The sequence below is a fragment of the Malurus melanocephalus genome, unplaced genomic scaffold (genome assembly GCF_030028575.1).
Source record: "Malurus melanocephalus ecotype Western Australia unplaced genomic scaffold, MMel_1.1 scaffold_49, whole genome shotgun sequence".
Taxonomy (NCBI): Eukaryota; Metazoa; Chordata; class Aves; order Passeriformes; family Maluridae; genus Malurus; species Malurus melanocephalus.
In genome coordinates this window covers 1,779,953-1,797,713 of record NW_026623281.1, presented here as the reverse complement: position 1 = coordinate 1,797,713, position 17,761 = coordinate 1,779,953, and the positions used below count along the sequence as shown (strand labels likewise).

At 38.6% G+C, this 17,761-nt stretch overlaps 1 protein-coding gene across 1 annotated transcript in view; it reads left to right on the top strand.

The window, feature by feature from the left end:
* Positions 1-17,761, top strand: part of ZCCHC24 (zinc finger CCHC-type containing 24) — a 102,512-nt gene that overhangs the window by 15,966 nt on the left and 68,785 nt on the right. Inside the window, exon 2 of the mRNA XM_057365202.1 lies at positions 648-848. Coding sequence (XP_057221185.1) covers positions 648-848 — 201 coding nt within the window. The remainder of the gene's footprint in view (positions 1-647; positions 849-17,761) is intronic.

The window sequence follows — 17,761 nt, the reverse complement described above, 5'->3', positions numbered from 1 at the left end:
AGCTACTGATTTTGATTTGAGATKGAGAGAGTGAAGATCCTGTTGAGGTGAAGTACAAAACCTAGGTATTTACTGTTTATCAGGAAAGGTTTAAATCACAGCAGGTTCCTCCTTAGAAAATCCAAACCAGATGTAGATCTTAATGCTTCTTGTTATTATTTGAMCATGGCATGCTGTGTTGACTGTCTGATTAACCAGATTGGAAATTAAAAGTAACTTTGCATTTTTCTTGGCATTCTTTTCCTTTCCCTGACTTCAATATTCTTTGTGTAAGTAGTTTTGAACACAAAAAGGTTCTGTTTTGTGAGCCGTTCTTTCAGCTTTTTGCCTGCATAATATAACTCTAYTATGAATGCATTATGGTCAAACACAAGAAAGCAATCATTGCTTAGTGGAAAGGTTGGACTTAGAGAACTATGGAAAGCTTAATAGTTTCCTCAGCAATGGGGGTACCAGGTCCACTGCACTGCCTTCRTGAAACCTTTTTATTAATAGCCTGTGTATTGCTCCCCTCAAATATGCAGCTGGGTTTGTAAGGAAAAAAATCACTTTTCCCCCTGCTATTTGTATCCATCCCCTTTTCAAATCTCCCTCAGAACAATCCTTAATCCACTACTATGTTGCATATGACTTGTTTTCTTTTGCAGGCKCTGAGCAGCAGTCTCTACAAGAGTGCATCACCTTACGGCTCGCTTAATAACATTGTGGATGGGTTAAGCTCCCTCACTGAGCATTTCTCTGACCTGTCCCTTTCTTCAGAAGCCAGAAAACCCAGCAAGAGGCCACCTCCTAACTACCTGTGCCACCTYTGCTTTAACAAGGGACACTACATCAAAGACTGCCCCCAGGTAAGGAATATATAATATTCTGAAAACATTTTCATCAACATTTTCCCCATTYCTTGATTAAGCATCGCAGAATTTGACTGAAATACTTGAGAGTGAGTAACACTGAAGTATCTTGACAAAATGCCAAGCTAGCCATGTGTTCTTTTAATCTATTCTTTATCACAATAAAAGCACGGAAAAAGCATGATGTTTCATTTGCCTTCTAAGTATTACAGAAGCATTAATCTAGGCACACGAGTGTTGTCTGGTAACTTTAAAATGGCTACTCTGTAATATTCTATCAGGCAGCGCTCTGAGTAGTCAGTTTGGCAGTGGCACTTAATATAAYAAGTTTCACATGCTATAGAAGAAGATGTTACATTCGAAGAGAACTTTGAATCAGTGTTGCAGTAACACAGGTTGCAGGTATCTCGAGTGCAAAATCCTTTTTGTCTTATACGTTTGCTATATGTTTGGCAAAATGTGATGGTCTTTGACTCCTAGAACTTTTCTGTAGTGGCAAAGCTGACAATATTTATTTCCTTCAAAAAGTGGTATAAACCAGTGTGCACTAAAACCACTTTCCAATCTGCGAGTTTTTTTTCCCTGAGGCTCCCAAAGCCACAGTGTACCAAATTTCTTAATTTTCTCAAGCTTCARCTGGATGCAGTTGCATTGCTGGCTTAAATTTTCACAATTTCAACAGCATCCTATATAGARTCCCAAGGAAATGAAAATGCTGCCAATGCTCTAAAATCACATGTGTCGACATTACCAGCATCCATTTCTTTATGGCTTTAACCTCCTATCCTCTTATTGTGTGACTTTCAGCAGAATTAATCTGCATAAAATTAACTACAGTTAATTTGCTGTTGAGGATGTCAGACATTTATAGACCAAAACACAGGAAAAAAGCATCTGCCAGCAGAGCAATGTCAGCATGAAATCAAGTCTAAGATCAGATGAGCTTTAACTGAGTGTATTCCTCGTTGTTCACAGACTAACTTTATTACTTTTGCTGTATATCTTTCATTAATTCTAATGAAAGCCMTGGAATTAAAGTACGTTTGCAGTCTTGGGTGTGGCATTTGAAAATATTTTTACTTGTTCTTATTTCGATATACATTGAGTAAGAATTTTCTTTAGGAAAAAACTATGACATTTTCTTTGCTAGGAGATCAAAACTACTCTGGTTTATATAYGTGAGTATTTAATCTACTTTATTTAGCATGTTACATGTTAGAAGAATGTAAAGATAGGACCATGTAATAGCATACATTACTTAACAAAAGGATTGAAACTCCGATTACTGAATATGTGACGGAGGGAAAAACTGCTGGGCGGGGGTTGGCTGGCTGTGCTTTGCTGTGCTGTGTGAGAAACCAAATGAATGCAGCAGGTCTCTTGACAATGTGACCTGCAGCTCACACAGATGGTCCCAGGTGAATGTGTCAGTGTTGGAGCAGTAATGCATTGTTTATTTCATAGGTAATTTTATGGTTTGAGGCACTAGGAATTAGGCATGTTAATGAAAATTGAAGACCCACACATAGAAATCCAGGAGATACCAACAGTTAAGGGCTGCGTAGGAACACTAATTCTCTTAAATTGCACATCCTGTATAATTTTTTTTTTTCAGATTTCATTTGTAAAGTCTTCAATTTCTCTGTGAAGCAGGAAATGGAAAGACTTCCTACTGGCATACTCTGTGACTGTCCTATGAGCGGGGGAGAAATGAGTAAAGGCACACAGGCACACAGGACAGGGAAACATCTGCTCGGTTACCACATGCGGTCTCTGGTTACAGGCAGCCATATCATATAGCCCCTTTCAGAAAGTGATCAGGTTTTACTTGGAAAGCATTTCAGTATTTTGCCCTTGCTACTGCTGGTGTGGGAAGCTGCTCCAGAAGCTCAGTCCTCTCCTAACAAGAAATCTTCCAGTTTCTAGGTTGAGTGTAACTCATGGCCGCTTATAGTCATTTGTTCTCCTGACAACATTGTCCTCCACTGAAATAGCTCACATCCCTCCCTGGTGTTTATCTCAGGATGTATTAATAGACTGCAATCATATCCTCTCTCAGCATTCAATCATATCCTCTCTYAGCATTCAGTCTGTAGGACTAACCAAGCCAGGTTTTCTCAGTCTCTTCTCTATTCCCCTGTCCTTCTCATGGCTGTGCTCCTATGTTTTTCATCTCCTAGCACATGCATCACTCCATGTGCATGTGGCATCCCAGAACAGAGCTTGTCAGTGCCTTCTGCTGTGCGTGCACGTTTCTGTTTATATTAGTGACGGGACAGGTGATATGAAATTGATTCTACTTAACTGGAGATTTCTTTTAACACAAGCAAGTACTTTGTGGTCTRATCAGCATGTGCTTTCTTGAAAAAAAGCAGAGCTAAGCATTCACAGAAACATGCACACTTTCCTTATGTTTATCTAAGCTTGAAGACAGTTCTCAAGAGGATGGCCCTGTGTACACGAGTTATGTTCAAAACCTTGAAAACATTGTGCATAAGAAGGGAGCACCCGTGGCAGGATCAGGCTTTTGTCATAAAGCCCCCATTTGTTACCACTGCTTTTGACGATAACTGATTTCTTAATTTGAACATTATATGCACTGCTTAATATCTTGGGTTTTAATGCTTAGTTTTGCKAGTGCTGTCAAAAATAAAAGTTGTTTAGCAAATCCTACCAAAAAAAGGGCTATAGCTATGTGTTTTTCATGTACTTAAGAAGAGAGATGAATTAATCTGATCTGGACAAAATGCATATCAGTAAATCATACAGTATTTTTCTTTTGTTTTTATGAAACTGGCTAATAAGAAACACATTTTGAAATGGGATGTTTTATGAAGTTTTTCCTGCATAGCAAAGAAATTGTGTAACAACTTTAGAACTATAATATCCTCACTTAATTCTGCATGTTATTACTATTGAAAAGATAAGTTCTTTTTCTGCTGTATAAGTTGATGAAAATGCATGTATCAGTTCAGATTAATATCTTAAGTGATGATTGTATTCCAGAAGATTAAATAATTATAAACAAAAGTTTCCAGCTTTAGTATTTAAGTACCTCAGGTATCTGCAATTTGTCTAATATCATCTCCATAACTATCTGAAAATTGAAACAGGATTTAGCAAACTTCTATTATTTTAGCTTGTAGTTTGTGTCATATATARTGATAGAAAGTGCTTTTTTCTGTTTAAGAAACCATCAGAAATAAGAGTGATGTTATGACTGTGATTCATCATTTCCAATTTGCCTACATTTGCAAAAAGTTGTTTGTTGCAATAATTGTGTCTATATAAAACTCAGCACTTTTCTTTASTATCATCTTTATAGTGTACCTACATTTTTTCCAAAACTAATTTGTGAGTTTCAGTGTCTTAGACAGTAACATCTTACTCATACCTCTTCGATGGTCTTGCACATAGAGAAGTCTCATTGATTGAATGAACTGAAAAACGTGCAGAGAATAAAGGTTAAAAGCAGAGTTCTTAATATAGCAGTGCTCTTAAATTATCATTGACAGTGCCATAAAAAAAAAAAAAAAAAAAAAAAAAAAACCAAAAAACAACCCAACAAGATATTTCTCTTTAAATAGCAAGGAGGGTAAGGAATGAGAGTACTTTTCATATCTGGTTCACTGATGGTTGACTGCACGATATGTAAATATATATGTACATAGACCTGTCAAAACTTTGTGTACTTACTTGTGTACTCGAAGGTACTGTACACATGCATGGTAACCACAGAGGGTTTTTCCCTTCAGGACAAAAACCAATGAGTTTTGGGCCACTAATATTAAAGATATATGGTTCTTTATGACTTTCTTTTATATAGCAGGTGTAGAAATTAACAGAAGATCTTTTAAAAAAAGTTACATTGTCTTTTCACCCCTTATCACTATATCGTTATTTTTAAATCCTATAAAATATAAACAGTGAGTTCCTTTGTACCAAGTGTGGCCTACACAAAATGAATCTTATTCTTAAGAATGTTATTGACATGACTACTCTTCCATGATGTCATGAACCTAAACTCAGACCTAAGTTTAATATGCAGAAATTATAGAAAGTATAGGGTATGGTGTTWGATACAATCTATATGGACATTTGTAAATAAAACACTTAATTCACATTCTAAGATGTTCTTGAGAGATTGAACCCTTGCCATTTTTCAGAAATATACTTARAAGAGTAAATACATAAATCCTAGACCTCATTTTTTTTAAAAATGTCATTCCTGTTGTTAATTTGGGCAGTAAAGGCAGCAACAGAAGCTCCAAGCTTGGAGCTCCAGYCCAACATCTCTGTATTCAGAATTTTCAAACTGCTCTACCTGGTGTTTCTGCCCAGTACCAGTTCCATCTACTGGTGTCTCTGTCCTAACTGTATTCAAATTCTGAGCCAGTTCCAAGCTTATTGAAAAAAACTTTCTGACAATTCCTGTAAATTTCTGCACAGGCAAGGACCCCTTACTTCATGGCGACTTGGTGGGGAAATAAAATGGGCAAATCGCACTGTTCTGCAGTCAAATTCCTGTGTGCTGCCACTGTTCTGGGAGACAGAGAAATGTTGCACAGCATGTTTCCCAATTTTACATTGTACTTACAAAGAAAAATGCACATGCGAGCTCACAGAAGTACAGACATACTACTGCAGACATATCTGTAATGGGAAACTATCAGTCTCTTTTTGCCCTGCATGCTTGAATCTGTGACTGAAATACATAGCATATTAATGTGGCCAACAGTGGGAGTCTTTCTATTGCCAACAGTGATCTTTGAAGCAAATCCTCTAAAACTGAAGTGCCTTGAGAACACATATTCAAGTCAATGGGAGCAGTAGGTAATTGCTGTGGCTGAGTTTGCATAGATTTGCGTTTGTGGTTTCATGCAGGATGTGGAAGAAATCATTGTCAGGCTGAGTTTAGTCCTTTCTTCTTAGTCCATAACTTGGTGTGCCAGGTCATGCTGCCCTGAAGCTGTCCCTCCCTGTGGTCAGATATAGTGGATCTTGGGCAGTAGAGCTGGCTCAGGAGGCAGCTGTTTGGCTGCCAGATTGGAGCAACTCTCATGCCTGAAACATTCATCTGATTTGTCTGGTGCCTTTTGGTTGTGCAAGGATCTCAAAGGTGCATAACATTCAAGGAATTCTCAGCTGTGATTTCTCCAGCTATCAAAGGCTGACTAAGATGGCAATGARGAACAAGCTGGCATCTCTACAAAGATGGAAAAAAATGTATGTTTCTGGATTTTAGAAATCTTAATTTTTTAAAAAAGCAAAACGAACACAAACCTATTAAAATTTATGTATTTTTTAAAGAGATGTTTCAAAGAACTRTGGAATTAAAGGAGATTGCAGACCTTAGAAAATCTTAAAATTCACTCTGAAAAGAATACTTTTTGACAGTTGCTACATTTTACACTAGGTTTTTGGATACTATGTGATGGCCTCCAAATAAATTTGTATTTTCTCTATTGAACTGGTGAGTGAACCATTGTTATTGTTACTCAATTACAGGGTGAGAGGTTAATTTTCCCAGTCTTGGAGGAATCTGACACCCTGTATGGGCTCAATTTTTCAGGTTCCATGATAGTTTTTCATCAGAGTATACTTGCTGGCATTTAATCTGGAGCTGTACAGGCCTCTCCTCTTGATGCTCCAGTTCTGTTGGCCTAGAGAGTTACTGAAGTCCTGATAGTGTTATCCCTGGTATGAATAAAGCAGTATTTGAAWCACCAAAATTAGTATTCTTCTTGCAGAGGTAAAGATGAATGTATGGGACACATAATAAAATCAATCAACAGCTAAGCTTATATCTCGTGCAGCAGGAATGATGTTAGTAAGATTAGTGCTGAGAGAGAGCCTGTTAACCTGTACGTGTGGCACTACAGAAAAAAAACCCCCTAATATCCAGCCCCTTCATTCTCTAGCTTTGCAATGCATTTAGATACATTACTSCATTTTGTATAGTGCACATTTCTTCACCTACATATAGTTCTCTAAGAAATTGTAGTTTTTAGGTGTTCATTCTGCAAATCCTTATGCACATACTAAAATTCCATATTACAAGATACTGAAAGAATGTGAGGCTCTCAAAAGTCCTGTTTATACACAATATACTACTTTATTCCTGTTTTTTCATTCACAACCTGCATTGAATTATTGTAGATGATTTGGACTTGGCTAAGGTTTTTAATTTTTTTTTTTCTCACATGGAGCCACTTTGACAGCTCCRTGATATCAAATATACTACAAAATTCATTGCAGGCTATTATATTTTGTTCTCATATGCTTGAAGTCAGTTCTGCCAAGTTTTCTCTGCATTTCTGAGATTAACTGAATATATTTCCTCAGATAATTTCTACTTCTATAGTAAAGACTTGCAGAAATCTTGTAACCAGAATATCATGGGCTATAATTTGGGCACGTACATCTTACATCTCAAAATGTAAGCTGTTTAAGAGTCTGAAAAATGAAAAAATACCCATTTTGCACTGTTATGGAAATTCTCAATAAGCTGTGTGTATCATGGATTCAAGCCATTTATCAGATGCATGATAGAGGGGATCCAAAGAGCCCTGTTTTGAGAGCGTTCTCCCAAAGTTCTTGTTTTAAAGTGGTGTCTATAGTATGTGGCATTGATGTCCAGATGTCCACTGAGTGCTTGAAAAGAAGATACTGAACACTAATATATCAAAGTAAGAGCAGTTAAGATAGTGAAAAAGAAAACAGAAAGTACCTAGTAAACTGTTTCTGTGCCCCTTTCCTGTCTAGCACRGTACTTGACATCACATTCCCAAAAGTCTGGAAGACCAGCCAAAACCAAACTCCTCCTTCAGGCCCATGACTAAGCTGTCATTACTGCGGTTCAGMCTTTATGTACTAATACAAGTTCAAACTATTTTTTTTAATCCCTGTGRGAAATACAATGCAAACAGAGGTGATAAAGGCAAATACTGTCAGAGGGCAATGCCTTCTTGGTCTTTGCAGTGGCCTTGCAGTGGAGTCCCAGGTCCTGTGCGACAGTTACCAATGGGCTGGGTGACAGGTGTTGGATCATCTACCACAGAATGTGATTTCATTTCATTGTGGTTTTCCAACTAATTTTATTTACTTTTGAATCTCATTTRCATATTCACTATCTAGATAATTTCAAGCCAACTAGCAACAAGGTGGATATCAGGAAAAGAATAGTTTAAATGCAARACCATAAGGATATCTGGCATTTAAACTGAGTAAAGTTTCAGCACTGATAAAGCCACATCCGGCTACAGGTTGGGCAGAGAAATTCAGGGTAMAGTGGAGAGGAGAAAAATCAGTTTGGGGTCTCTGAAACATGACTTGTGTTGAAAGACTGAAGAATCAGTGTTGTTTGTTCCCACAAAAAGTCACATTAAAAATTCACAAATATGTAGAGAAGGGCACAGTTTGTTTTCCATCTCCACAGCTGATGAGTCCAGCAGTGGGTTTCAACTTAGACTGTTGTAAGTGTGAGGTCTTGAAGCAGAGTGCCTGTCTCACTGGAGGGCTTTCAGAACAGTGTAGATAAACATACATCAAGATTTGTGCTGGTGATCCTGTCCAGGGACAAGCGAGGAGAACATCCCAAAGCACCTCCCAGCCTTATGTTTCTGCTATTGCATATCTGTGTGCTAATATTACCATTCACTATCTTAAACACACATAATTTATGCTTAAAAACCAYGCACAATAAACCAGATCCAAATCCTGTGCAAGTCACTGAGAGACTTTTATAAATTACTTTARGTAGAGTGAACATAGCTATTGCATGGGTCTAACTCTGAACTCTGTTTACAAACAATTTGGTATTTGCTTAGTTTGCAGTAAAACTCCTGATAAACCATAATWGGGTGTTTAGCTTGGAAATTAGTGCTGAGAGCATTCCTCTTGAGGGGGAAGGTGAGGTCTGGTTTCCAGCCCTCCACAGGCTGATTTATAGATAAGGTAAAGAGGGAACTAGCAGGTCAAACCACACTGGTTTATCAACTCCTCATTTGCACTGATAAGAAGTGAATAATAGAAAATTAAGTGAATCATGTTTTCTCACCTCATAAAAGTATTTTGATTTAGTGTAAAATATAGGTTGTGTAATTTCCATTCATGCTTGGAAGCATTCAAGATCTGACTGGACAAACTCAGATCACACCTGACCTGAACTCAGTGTTGGTCCTGCTTTGAGCAAGAGGTTGGACTTGGTGACTTCCCAAAGTCACCATCAAATTTAATCATAATATTATTTATTAAAAATAACTAAATTTTCATGCTCTGCAATAATAGATCACTGTTTTTCAAGATCTCTGTAATATCTACCATATCCAGCTCTAATATATACCATAATCCTTCCTCATTGTGCTTTTGAATAAAATACAATTTGAAAATACTCCTTCAAAATACAATATTGCTAAAACATAAAGGTAGAAGCAGGCAGGCGTGTATTGCAACATCGAATACAGAAAAGGGTCCCTCTAAACCTACCACCTGTCAAAATGTCCATGCACAAACACTTTCTGTAAAAAGGTAGCTTCATTTAATCTATATTAAAAAAAAACTGAACCAAATAACTTTTTTTTCCAGAGCTTTCTCTAGAAAAATATGCTTCAGTAACAGATTCAGCTGAAAAAGCAAAAGTTGAAGCAAACACCTGAAGTGGAAGCTTTTCACTTAGCAATGCCTTGGATTTGTTTTGCAAGAAATTGTTTGGAAATGTTTCAAAAGCTTAATTTACCAAAAATGAACATTTATATCTTGGTGCTTCCGGCTTGAAATTCCAAACGTCTTCACATCTGCCAAATGTATCGATATTTGAACTCTCTTTCCCAGTTTTAACAGAACCTTGTTTCCCTATTTCTCAAAAATGAAATACATTTTCTCATAAGCCACATGCCCGATTACAGAAGGCCTTCAAGGTCTGAGCAGAGGCTGAGAGGGTGTCATGGAAATGGGAAACRCTCTGGCTATTGAGGAGAAAGGGACTGTCTGGGGTGTGAGCTGCCTTGTCTCTCCCTCCCTTTTCCTTTTAAGTTACTGTACAGAGGAGGAAGCTGGCAAACAGCAGAAGCAGTGACCAAGAGCAAATGGCTGAAGGCAGATCAGCAATTTCTGCTGGCAACAGCCAACAGTGGCAGCTCAGCCCCTCCTTGCTTTCCTGGTTGTCCCAGGACAGTCAGTAGATTGTGAGGGCACAAATCCATCTTAGGGGACTCCTCTCATTTTCCTGCTGTCAGCATGTACCAGTCAGTCCTGCCTGTCCCTCCCMTTGTATCACTTCCCTCAAGAAATTAAGATAGCAAATGGAAGTTGTTCTCTATTCCATTTCCCTGGTGTAGCACAAACAGTGGTGGTATTCTACTGTATCTGGCTTATTTCAATAAACGTAGAAGAAGCCTTATGCATTTGGACATGGCTCCTTTCATAGCTATGGAAGGGTCTACTATGAGATGTGAACAGAGTTTCTCAGGTAATTCTTGCCATCTGTGCCTGGTATTATTGCAGATGTYCTTCAGACTGGCTGAGAGAGAAAGACAGAAGCAGGAGAGAAAGCAGCACRGCATGGATCAGGAGCACAAGTCTGTGCTATACTGATACAGGCAATATCAGCCTCATTGATATCAGCCTTGGGGTAAACTCAGTGTAAACTTCATTCCTTAACATATTCTATTTTATACTATAAATAATCAGTCATGTTACTRATAGAAGATTGTTATTTAAGGAGGTGTTTCACAGGTTTGTAGAGGCTTGTTTTTTTAAGACAAAAAAAAAGAGAAGAAAGGTTTTAAGACAAYTTTCTTCCAAATGTCCTTCATTTGGCAGGAAAGCTAAAATGTTTGTATAGTAATTAGAGAAAACAAAGAATAAGCATTTTACTTGAGAGCCTGGTCAGTGCTAAATTATTAGCTAAAGCAATAAAGCCCATATACAGGTGCTTAAGTTGAAACATTTGGGGATTTTAGCAGCAACAGCAGACATTTTGGAAATTACATAATCTTATGATTAGTTGATCCTCAGATTTGTGACTGATTTTCCACAAGAAACTTGTTATTCTTTGTTTCTAACTCATTCCCTGACTGCAGAAATGTGCTTAGGAGTAYAGCAGCACCTTTGAGATCTTCTGTATTGTTGAGCCCTCTAAGTAATTCTTTTTTCATTCTGCAGAGAAATAACACATTAAAGCTAGTCTTTGATACAGTTCAAGCTATAATCTTGGGCATGAGTTCAGAGTAACTGAACATTTCCCAGGTTCAAAGGTTTCACATACAAAATACTGGTTTCAAGTCCATTTCTAATTTTAAACCACACTGCAGGTGTGCAGCTATGATTGAAACTCTGCAACAGCCCAGCCAAATCCATMCTTGCACCTGAGCCAGGCTGCCCACAGCACCTGGCAGCCAAGAGCACCCGGCCCAGCACACACTCAGCCCTCCCAAACACTGCCCTGTCAGTCTTATGTGGGCAATTTAAAGAAAGGACACCCTCAGAAGGCTCCATGAGAGCCAAGATAGCTTCTAAGATGATTTTATATAGAAGTCAYGTTTGTCTTACTCCCAAACTCCTGATTACACAGTTGAAAAAATTAGGAGAGCAAAAAGTGGGGAAGAGAACGCTTCTTTCAAGTAGATGTCAAAAAGCCTTTCTTAGAAAATCAAAGGAGATTCATCATTTAACTAGAGAGGTGGCTTTGGTTTAAATACTTTTAAGAAACAAAATGTAATAGTAGTCATTCCAGATTTGCATTTTGTATTTGTTCATTTTTAAATTTCTTTTATGATGAGTTATATCTTTGCTAGTTAAAACACATTTATGTAAAATCTAGATTAGGAAGTTTAATAGATGAGAACAAAAAGACAATCCTCACTGTTGTCTTCATAAGTTTTCTCAAAATTCATGAAAAAAATCCTCCTGTTATGTGAGGTGTCTCCAGGCCAGATTCTCTTTGCATATCATGTGAGGGTAAACCAGCACCAAAATTGTTGCRGTGGCTTTTGTGCTGTGGTTGCCACTGGTCAAACTGCACAAAACATAAGAGAGTGGAAAATCAAATCAAGCCCATTAACTGTCCAGTTCTGTTGAAAAGATTTGTATAAATGAAAGGCCTCATCCCTATCCTGAGGTGTGTGATGAGAAATACATTTTTTCCTGCATGTCACCTGCCACAGGCRTGTAACTTTCTCAGGAAAGGTGGTATCTGTATCTCCTGAGGTAGCATAGAGTGCTGTTACACACATGAAACTAACCATATTGTGGTTTTATAGCATGCTGGTCATTTTTGCATTAATGACTCAAAATTTCTATCAATTCAAAGCTAATTGAAGTATATTACACAGTTGTATCCTATGTGATGTCATGTGGTCCTCAAATGTGTAAGTAAAGCCCTCACCAGGGCATTGAGACCTGTGTCAGTGCTATATGAAATTCTCTTGAGGTGGCTTACAAAGCAGTGTCAAAGTCTGACTTACATGTTTTTCTCCAGCTTTTTTTTTTTTTTTGCTTTCAGCTTTTCTCCAGTACCTGTAATCAACTGCCCTCTCAGCTCTTTACCATTTTGTAATTTTGCTAGGTTCCTTATMCTAGACTCATCTGATGTTCTGAAACATGACCAAAAGCTTGGTGTCAATCCCCCTTTACCTGTGTGACCCAGCCACCATCGATACTTTGAGTCTCCTCATTTTCTTTGAGCCCACAGGAGACAGGGCTGTCTGACCAGATAGCATGGCACTCGAGGTCTGGGAGCCAGATGTCCTTCTGTACTGGGAGGGAGAAAAAGGGCAAAGTAGGTTGTAAAGGTGGGTATTGTATGAGCCTTAGTAAATAAGATGAGCTCTCAGTCAYGCCGAGGCTGTTAGCACAGCATTGTGTGCAGCACTGACACCGAGTTACTGTCTCTCTTACTGCTTCTGCTGTTCTGCAGTGAAAGCCACACTCATTAATAACAGTCTGACTTTTCAGCCACTGCTAACACTCCTATTAAACTTGAAAAAGTGGTCCTCTTGCTGCTATTGTTTACAGAAGTCGTCTAAGCAGCAAGTCAACTGTAATTTCATGGTTGRTTTGGGATAAATTATTTCCTTTCATACTATACTGATTTTTTTTTTTTAAATAGAAGACAAGAGACACTTACTAGAAACCTGTGAAGTAGTAGTATTAACATGAAACTACTGGAAAGTTTTTGTTGGAGTCCTTCTACATTTTGGTGTATATAAGTAAATAATACAATCTTCTCCTCTATRGGTGCTTGAGGTACAATATATCCAATATTAGTGGGTACAGCTATTATGGCTGTAGTGTTTGTGCTGAGCTCACAACATGACTCACATGTTGTGTTTATTTGCAAAGTTGGAGAAGAGAAGGGGGCATTTTTTTTAGCATTAACGTAATTTTAACTCTCATCTGCTTTCTTCTGAGCTCCCATTCCTGATTCAGCACGCATGAGTCTGCTAATGAAATCCAGATGTCAGACAAAAAAACAATAAGCTCTCCCACCCTTGTGGTGGATCGGGTTTCTCAGAGAATGGAAAAAAAAGAATCAGGAAAGATTCCTAGAATGTCTGAAACTTTAGATTTCAGTGTGTTTTCAGAGAGCACAGGGCAGCAGGGGGATGGTCTCAAGGTAAAATTGATAGCAAGTCAAGATTCTTGATGGAAAAGTGAGAAGAAATTGAGTGATTATGTTATCAGTTACTCTGAACCCTAAACAGATGCAGTATATCCCAAAGTCTGCTACTGCTGAAGAATTACTGAATTATGAAATAATGAATTAATAACAAATTATTAAAAGTGGTATCTTTTGTACTTCCAATAACAGTAAGAGGCATCAGGGTTTGTTTTGACTCCAAGAGATGTCTTTCCGTAGGCATATGTGAAGCACTGCAAGCTTTCCTCATTTCAACTACATTTGATTCAATCCAAGTTACAAAGGGCTGCTTTGCTGCAAGACGTGTCCTTTGTGACTGAAAGCAGAGTGGTCAACAGAAGTGGACTTCTCTGAGTGGCTGCACTTCTGCCTGGCCATGGTGCKTGCAAACCTGGGTCAGTTCTGTCTCCTGCAGGCCACTGGCCAGGCTATTTCTGATGCAGAAGTCCTCTAACCCTACTTGTTGAGATGTAATCCRTAGATTTAGGATTTTTAAATGCCACAGCTTCACGTCTTTCAGTATTGCACTCTTTTCCATGGGACACTGTGATTAGACCTATTAATGCTGGAGGTAAATCCTGCAACTGTCAATTGGCACAGTTACCCATGGATGTGCTTAGTAATAGTTCAGCATCTGCACAGGCTCCAGAGCTCCATGCTGTCAGACTGAACAGAGCTATTGAAATTTGCACCTCCTACAGAGGGAACTGCTCTGTAACTACAGACACTTCAAAGTGCACATTCACTACTATGTATTTGGCCCAGGTTATCAAGCTGTTCATTAKTCATGAGCTGCTCTTATCTGAAGTGCAGTTCATGATGGTCATAACTTTTGATGATAGATGGTTAAGAGCTAGGTGCAGTGTGCAGATGTTGCATTAAAGCCTGTGTTGTTTTAACCAGTTCCTCTGGTAGTTGTACACATTTTCAACAGGATGACTGTGCACAGGAACCACAGTGGGGATCAATRGCAGGGCTGTAATCAGTCACTGCTCATGAGGGGAGCAGGCTAAAATATCCTCGCCATGAAGGATGCAAAGCACCTCAGTGCAATCCCTTGGACCTTGCCATTATTTTACATGAGGAAGAGCAGTATCTTATAAAAGCATCACTCTTCATAAACATTTATTATCATGACTTTTCTTTCTGCCTCATAGTCTTCTCTGTTACAAGCTCCTGATACATTTGATGTCTGATAAGGTCCAAAAGCAGAAGCTGGTAGAGATAAGAGCGAGGGAAGTGAGAGAAGTGAGAAGACAGCTGTTGCCTGAAGACTACCAGCTGTTGAAAAATAATCAGAGGGCACTGTACAGCATCACCCTAATGTTGCTTAARTAAGGACTTTAACTTCCATCTCTTTGTAAAAACCCTACTTGTTTGAGTAGGAGCTGAAGAGAAATATAAGCAACTTTGGATGGTYAGCCTTCAGAAACAGGCTGCTGTCTCACTCCAGCAGAATTATTGGAGCACATACAGAGGGCCTGACCCTCTGACCCCATGTTCTGCATCATGTCATACCTTCTCTTTATCTCACCTCCATTCTTGAGATTCTTGCCCAATCAACTCCTCTCCTTATCCAGCTGCTAAAGTTAAATCCCTCATTTATTTTCCAGAGTATCTAAGATCAATATTTTGACTCCTTGCCAAGATGTCTTCCATTGGTGTGAGGGAATTAAGGCTGAAGAATGGATATTTAGCACACCAAAACAGATGTAATGGGGAATGGAAAGCACAGCTGTTGTATTCCTTGTATACAGTTCCCAGAAATACAAGCCTTATCCAGCTTTTCCAAACTCAACCTTTTTTCCATTATTTTCTCTTTTAATCTCCAGTGGCTGACGTGTCATTCATCACTGCCATTTTATTAATAACTCTACAAAATATGTTATCTGTAGCACATCTTGCAAGTTAAGACACAGTGGTTTCTTCTCTAGGTATTTTAGCATACTTTGGGTAGTTATGTTACTGCAAGGAACATAGCCAASGTGCAGAAAGCATAACTAGTTAAATGTATAGATTCAGATCTATGAAAAAGCAATTTGAAGTTCTTGAAAAGCCCCAGACTGRGTTTCAGTAGGACTCCATGTCAGACTTAGCCAGCAGTTGAATAATCAGCAGTAAATATTCACTGCCTCCTTGTAAAGTTGATTTATTCAACACCGATTCTTAAAAAAAAAAATCTAAAAAATTTCCTGATTCCTTCTTACTTAAGGTAGAATAAATAACTGAATTTGGACCCTGTAAGAAGTACCATACTGTACGTGTCTGGAAGACAGATCATCTGYCAGTTGATTTTTCTTAAGGCCTCCCTGTCTCCCTGATTTTCTGTTGGAGAAAATGGTGTGGACTGATCAGATAAACATCCCACAGAATACGAAAGTGGAAGAACTGGTGTTCCACCACATACAAGCTGAGCCTTTTCTGCTAATGTAGTGTCTCTTTGTWCAGATAGAACTAAACATCTAGCCTGTAGAACAAAATATTCTATTTTATTATCAGTTTCTGGGAAAGGAGTCTGRATCTGAACAGTCTGGTACAGTTTTAACCTGCAGTTGGGTTACCAGCGTTCTGACCTGGGTACCAGTGTTTTTGGCTAACTTTGGTTGGTTACTAAATTCCCATGATGCTGTTTACAACAAAAATAGCATTTTTAGTTTTCCAGAAGTATGGGACCAGGAACTATGTTTGCTCAAATTTTTGTAAAAGATGAAGGCAGGAGAAGATAAATCACGAAAGATCAGTAGGTACTTAAAGAAGAAATTGTCCTGCACTCAGTCCTCTTCAAAATCTAGTCCAATGTACTTTTGCATTCATAAATAAATCAAGAAATGAGGTGCCCAGCACATCCATATTAAACTTCTAAATTTGAAAACCCCCTGRTGTTTGCAAACTTCCCCAACTCTTCATACTAAATACCACTTTTCTTCTCCCTGTTACTCTTCAAAACACAGGTATGTTACAGGAAATCTTCCACATGACTCTGAAATATTAAATCACAAAAACAACAATTCTGCAGAGGCTGGCAGGGACCTGGGTAGATCAGCTAATCCAACCCMCTGCTCAGTACTACTCAGTTGGGTATCTCCAAGGATAAAGGCACCACAACCYCTTTGGGCATCCTGTATCTGTGTTCAGTCACCCTCACCCTAAAACAKCTCTTCTTAYATTTAAAGGGAATTTCTGGTATTTCAATTTGTGCCCATTGCCTTTTGGTTCATATCGTCTCTGCCACTGGGTACCAGTGAAAAGTGCCTAACTCTGTCTTCTTTAAACTTTCCCATGCAACGTATCAGCTACGCGAGACAGAATCTGGGGAGCCTTTTGAATTAAGTATTAGTCATGTTGAACAGATTTTCAGTGAGTGRAAAGATGGGGTGGCCACCTTTTTTGCCATCTGAGAGCCAAAGTCTGACAAGGTAGATGCCAATATATCTGATTCATAGGATGATGTCAGAATATCTGTGCTGGCTTTAGTATTTTCATCAACTTCTTGACAAAGAATGTTTGCACTGCAGTTTTTGTGTTACAGTTAGTTTGCTATTAGTTCTCCATTTTAACCATAACTACAGGACCTGGATTTTCAAGATCTTCACTCTCTCTTCTCCATCTTTGCTGGGTTTTACCTCACCACCTCCCCTGAACTTGCAGCAGTGTTTTGTGTGCTAGGCATTAAAGGACAAGGCAGACAAGCCTAACATTGTCAGCCCTCAAAGACAAATGAGTATGATTCTGTTTGAATCTGTTAGTATGCATCTGTTTGTAATATTGGATTATCTGGTCCACAGTATGAAACAGGAAAAGCCAGAAGATACTGAGAAACCAGAAGTTAGCTGAGAATTTCAGCTGGTGTGGCACTCTGACTTTATATAGCTGTCATGTTCAGATGATAGAAAGAATTCAAAATCACAATGATTTACGCCAATCTTGTGTCATMAGAAGTGGCAAGTCAACTTCCTTGAACAATTATTATACCTTGTCCTTTTCCATGCATTTCCACATAAACCAAACATTTCTCCTTTTGTTCAGTGCCACTCCCTAGAAACCCATCTGCTTCTTTCTGGTCCGAGGCTGGTGATACAAGTTTTGAATAACTGCATCTTAGTTGACACCAAGACCCTTGGCTCAGATAGCAGGCAGTGCAGCAGAGCTGGCCTGCAGCAGATGCACACTCTGTTCCCAGCATTTTATTACCCACTTAGATCCTTGGAAGTAGTAAACTTTCTGCTTATTTCTGCACAGCTGACCTAATTGCTCAGAGAACTAAATTAGC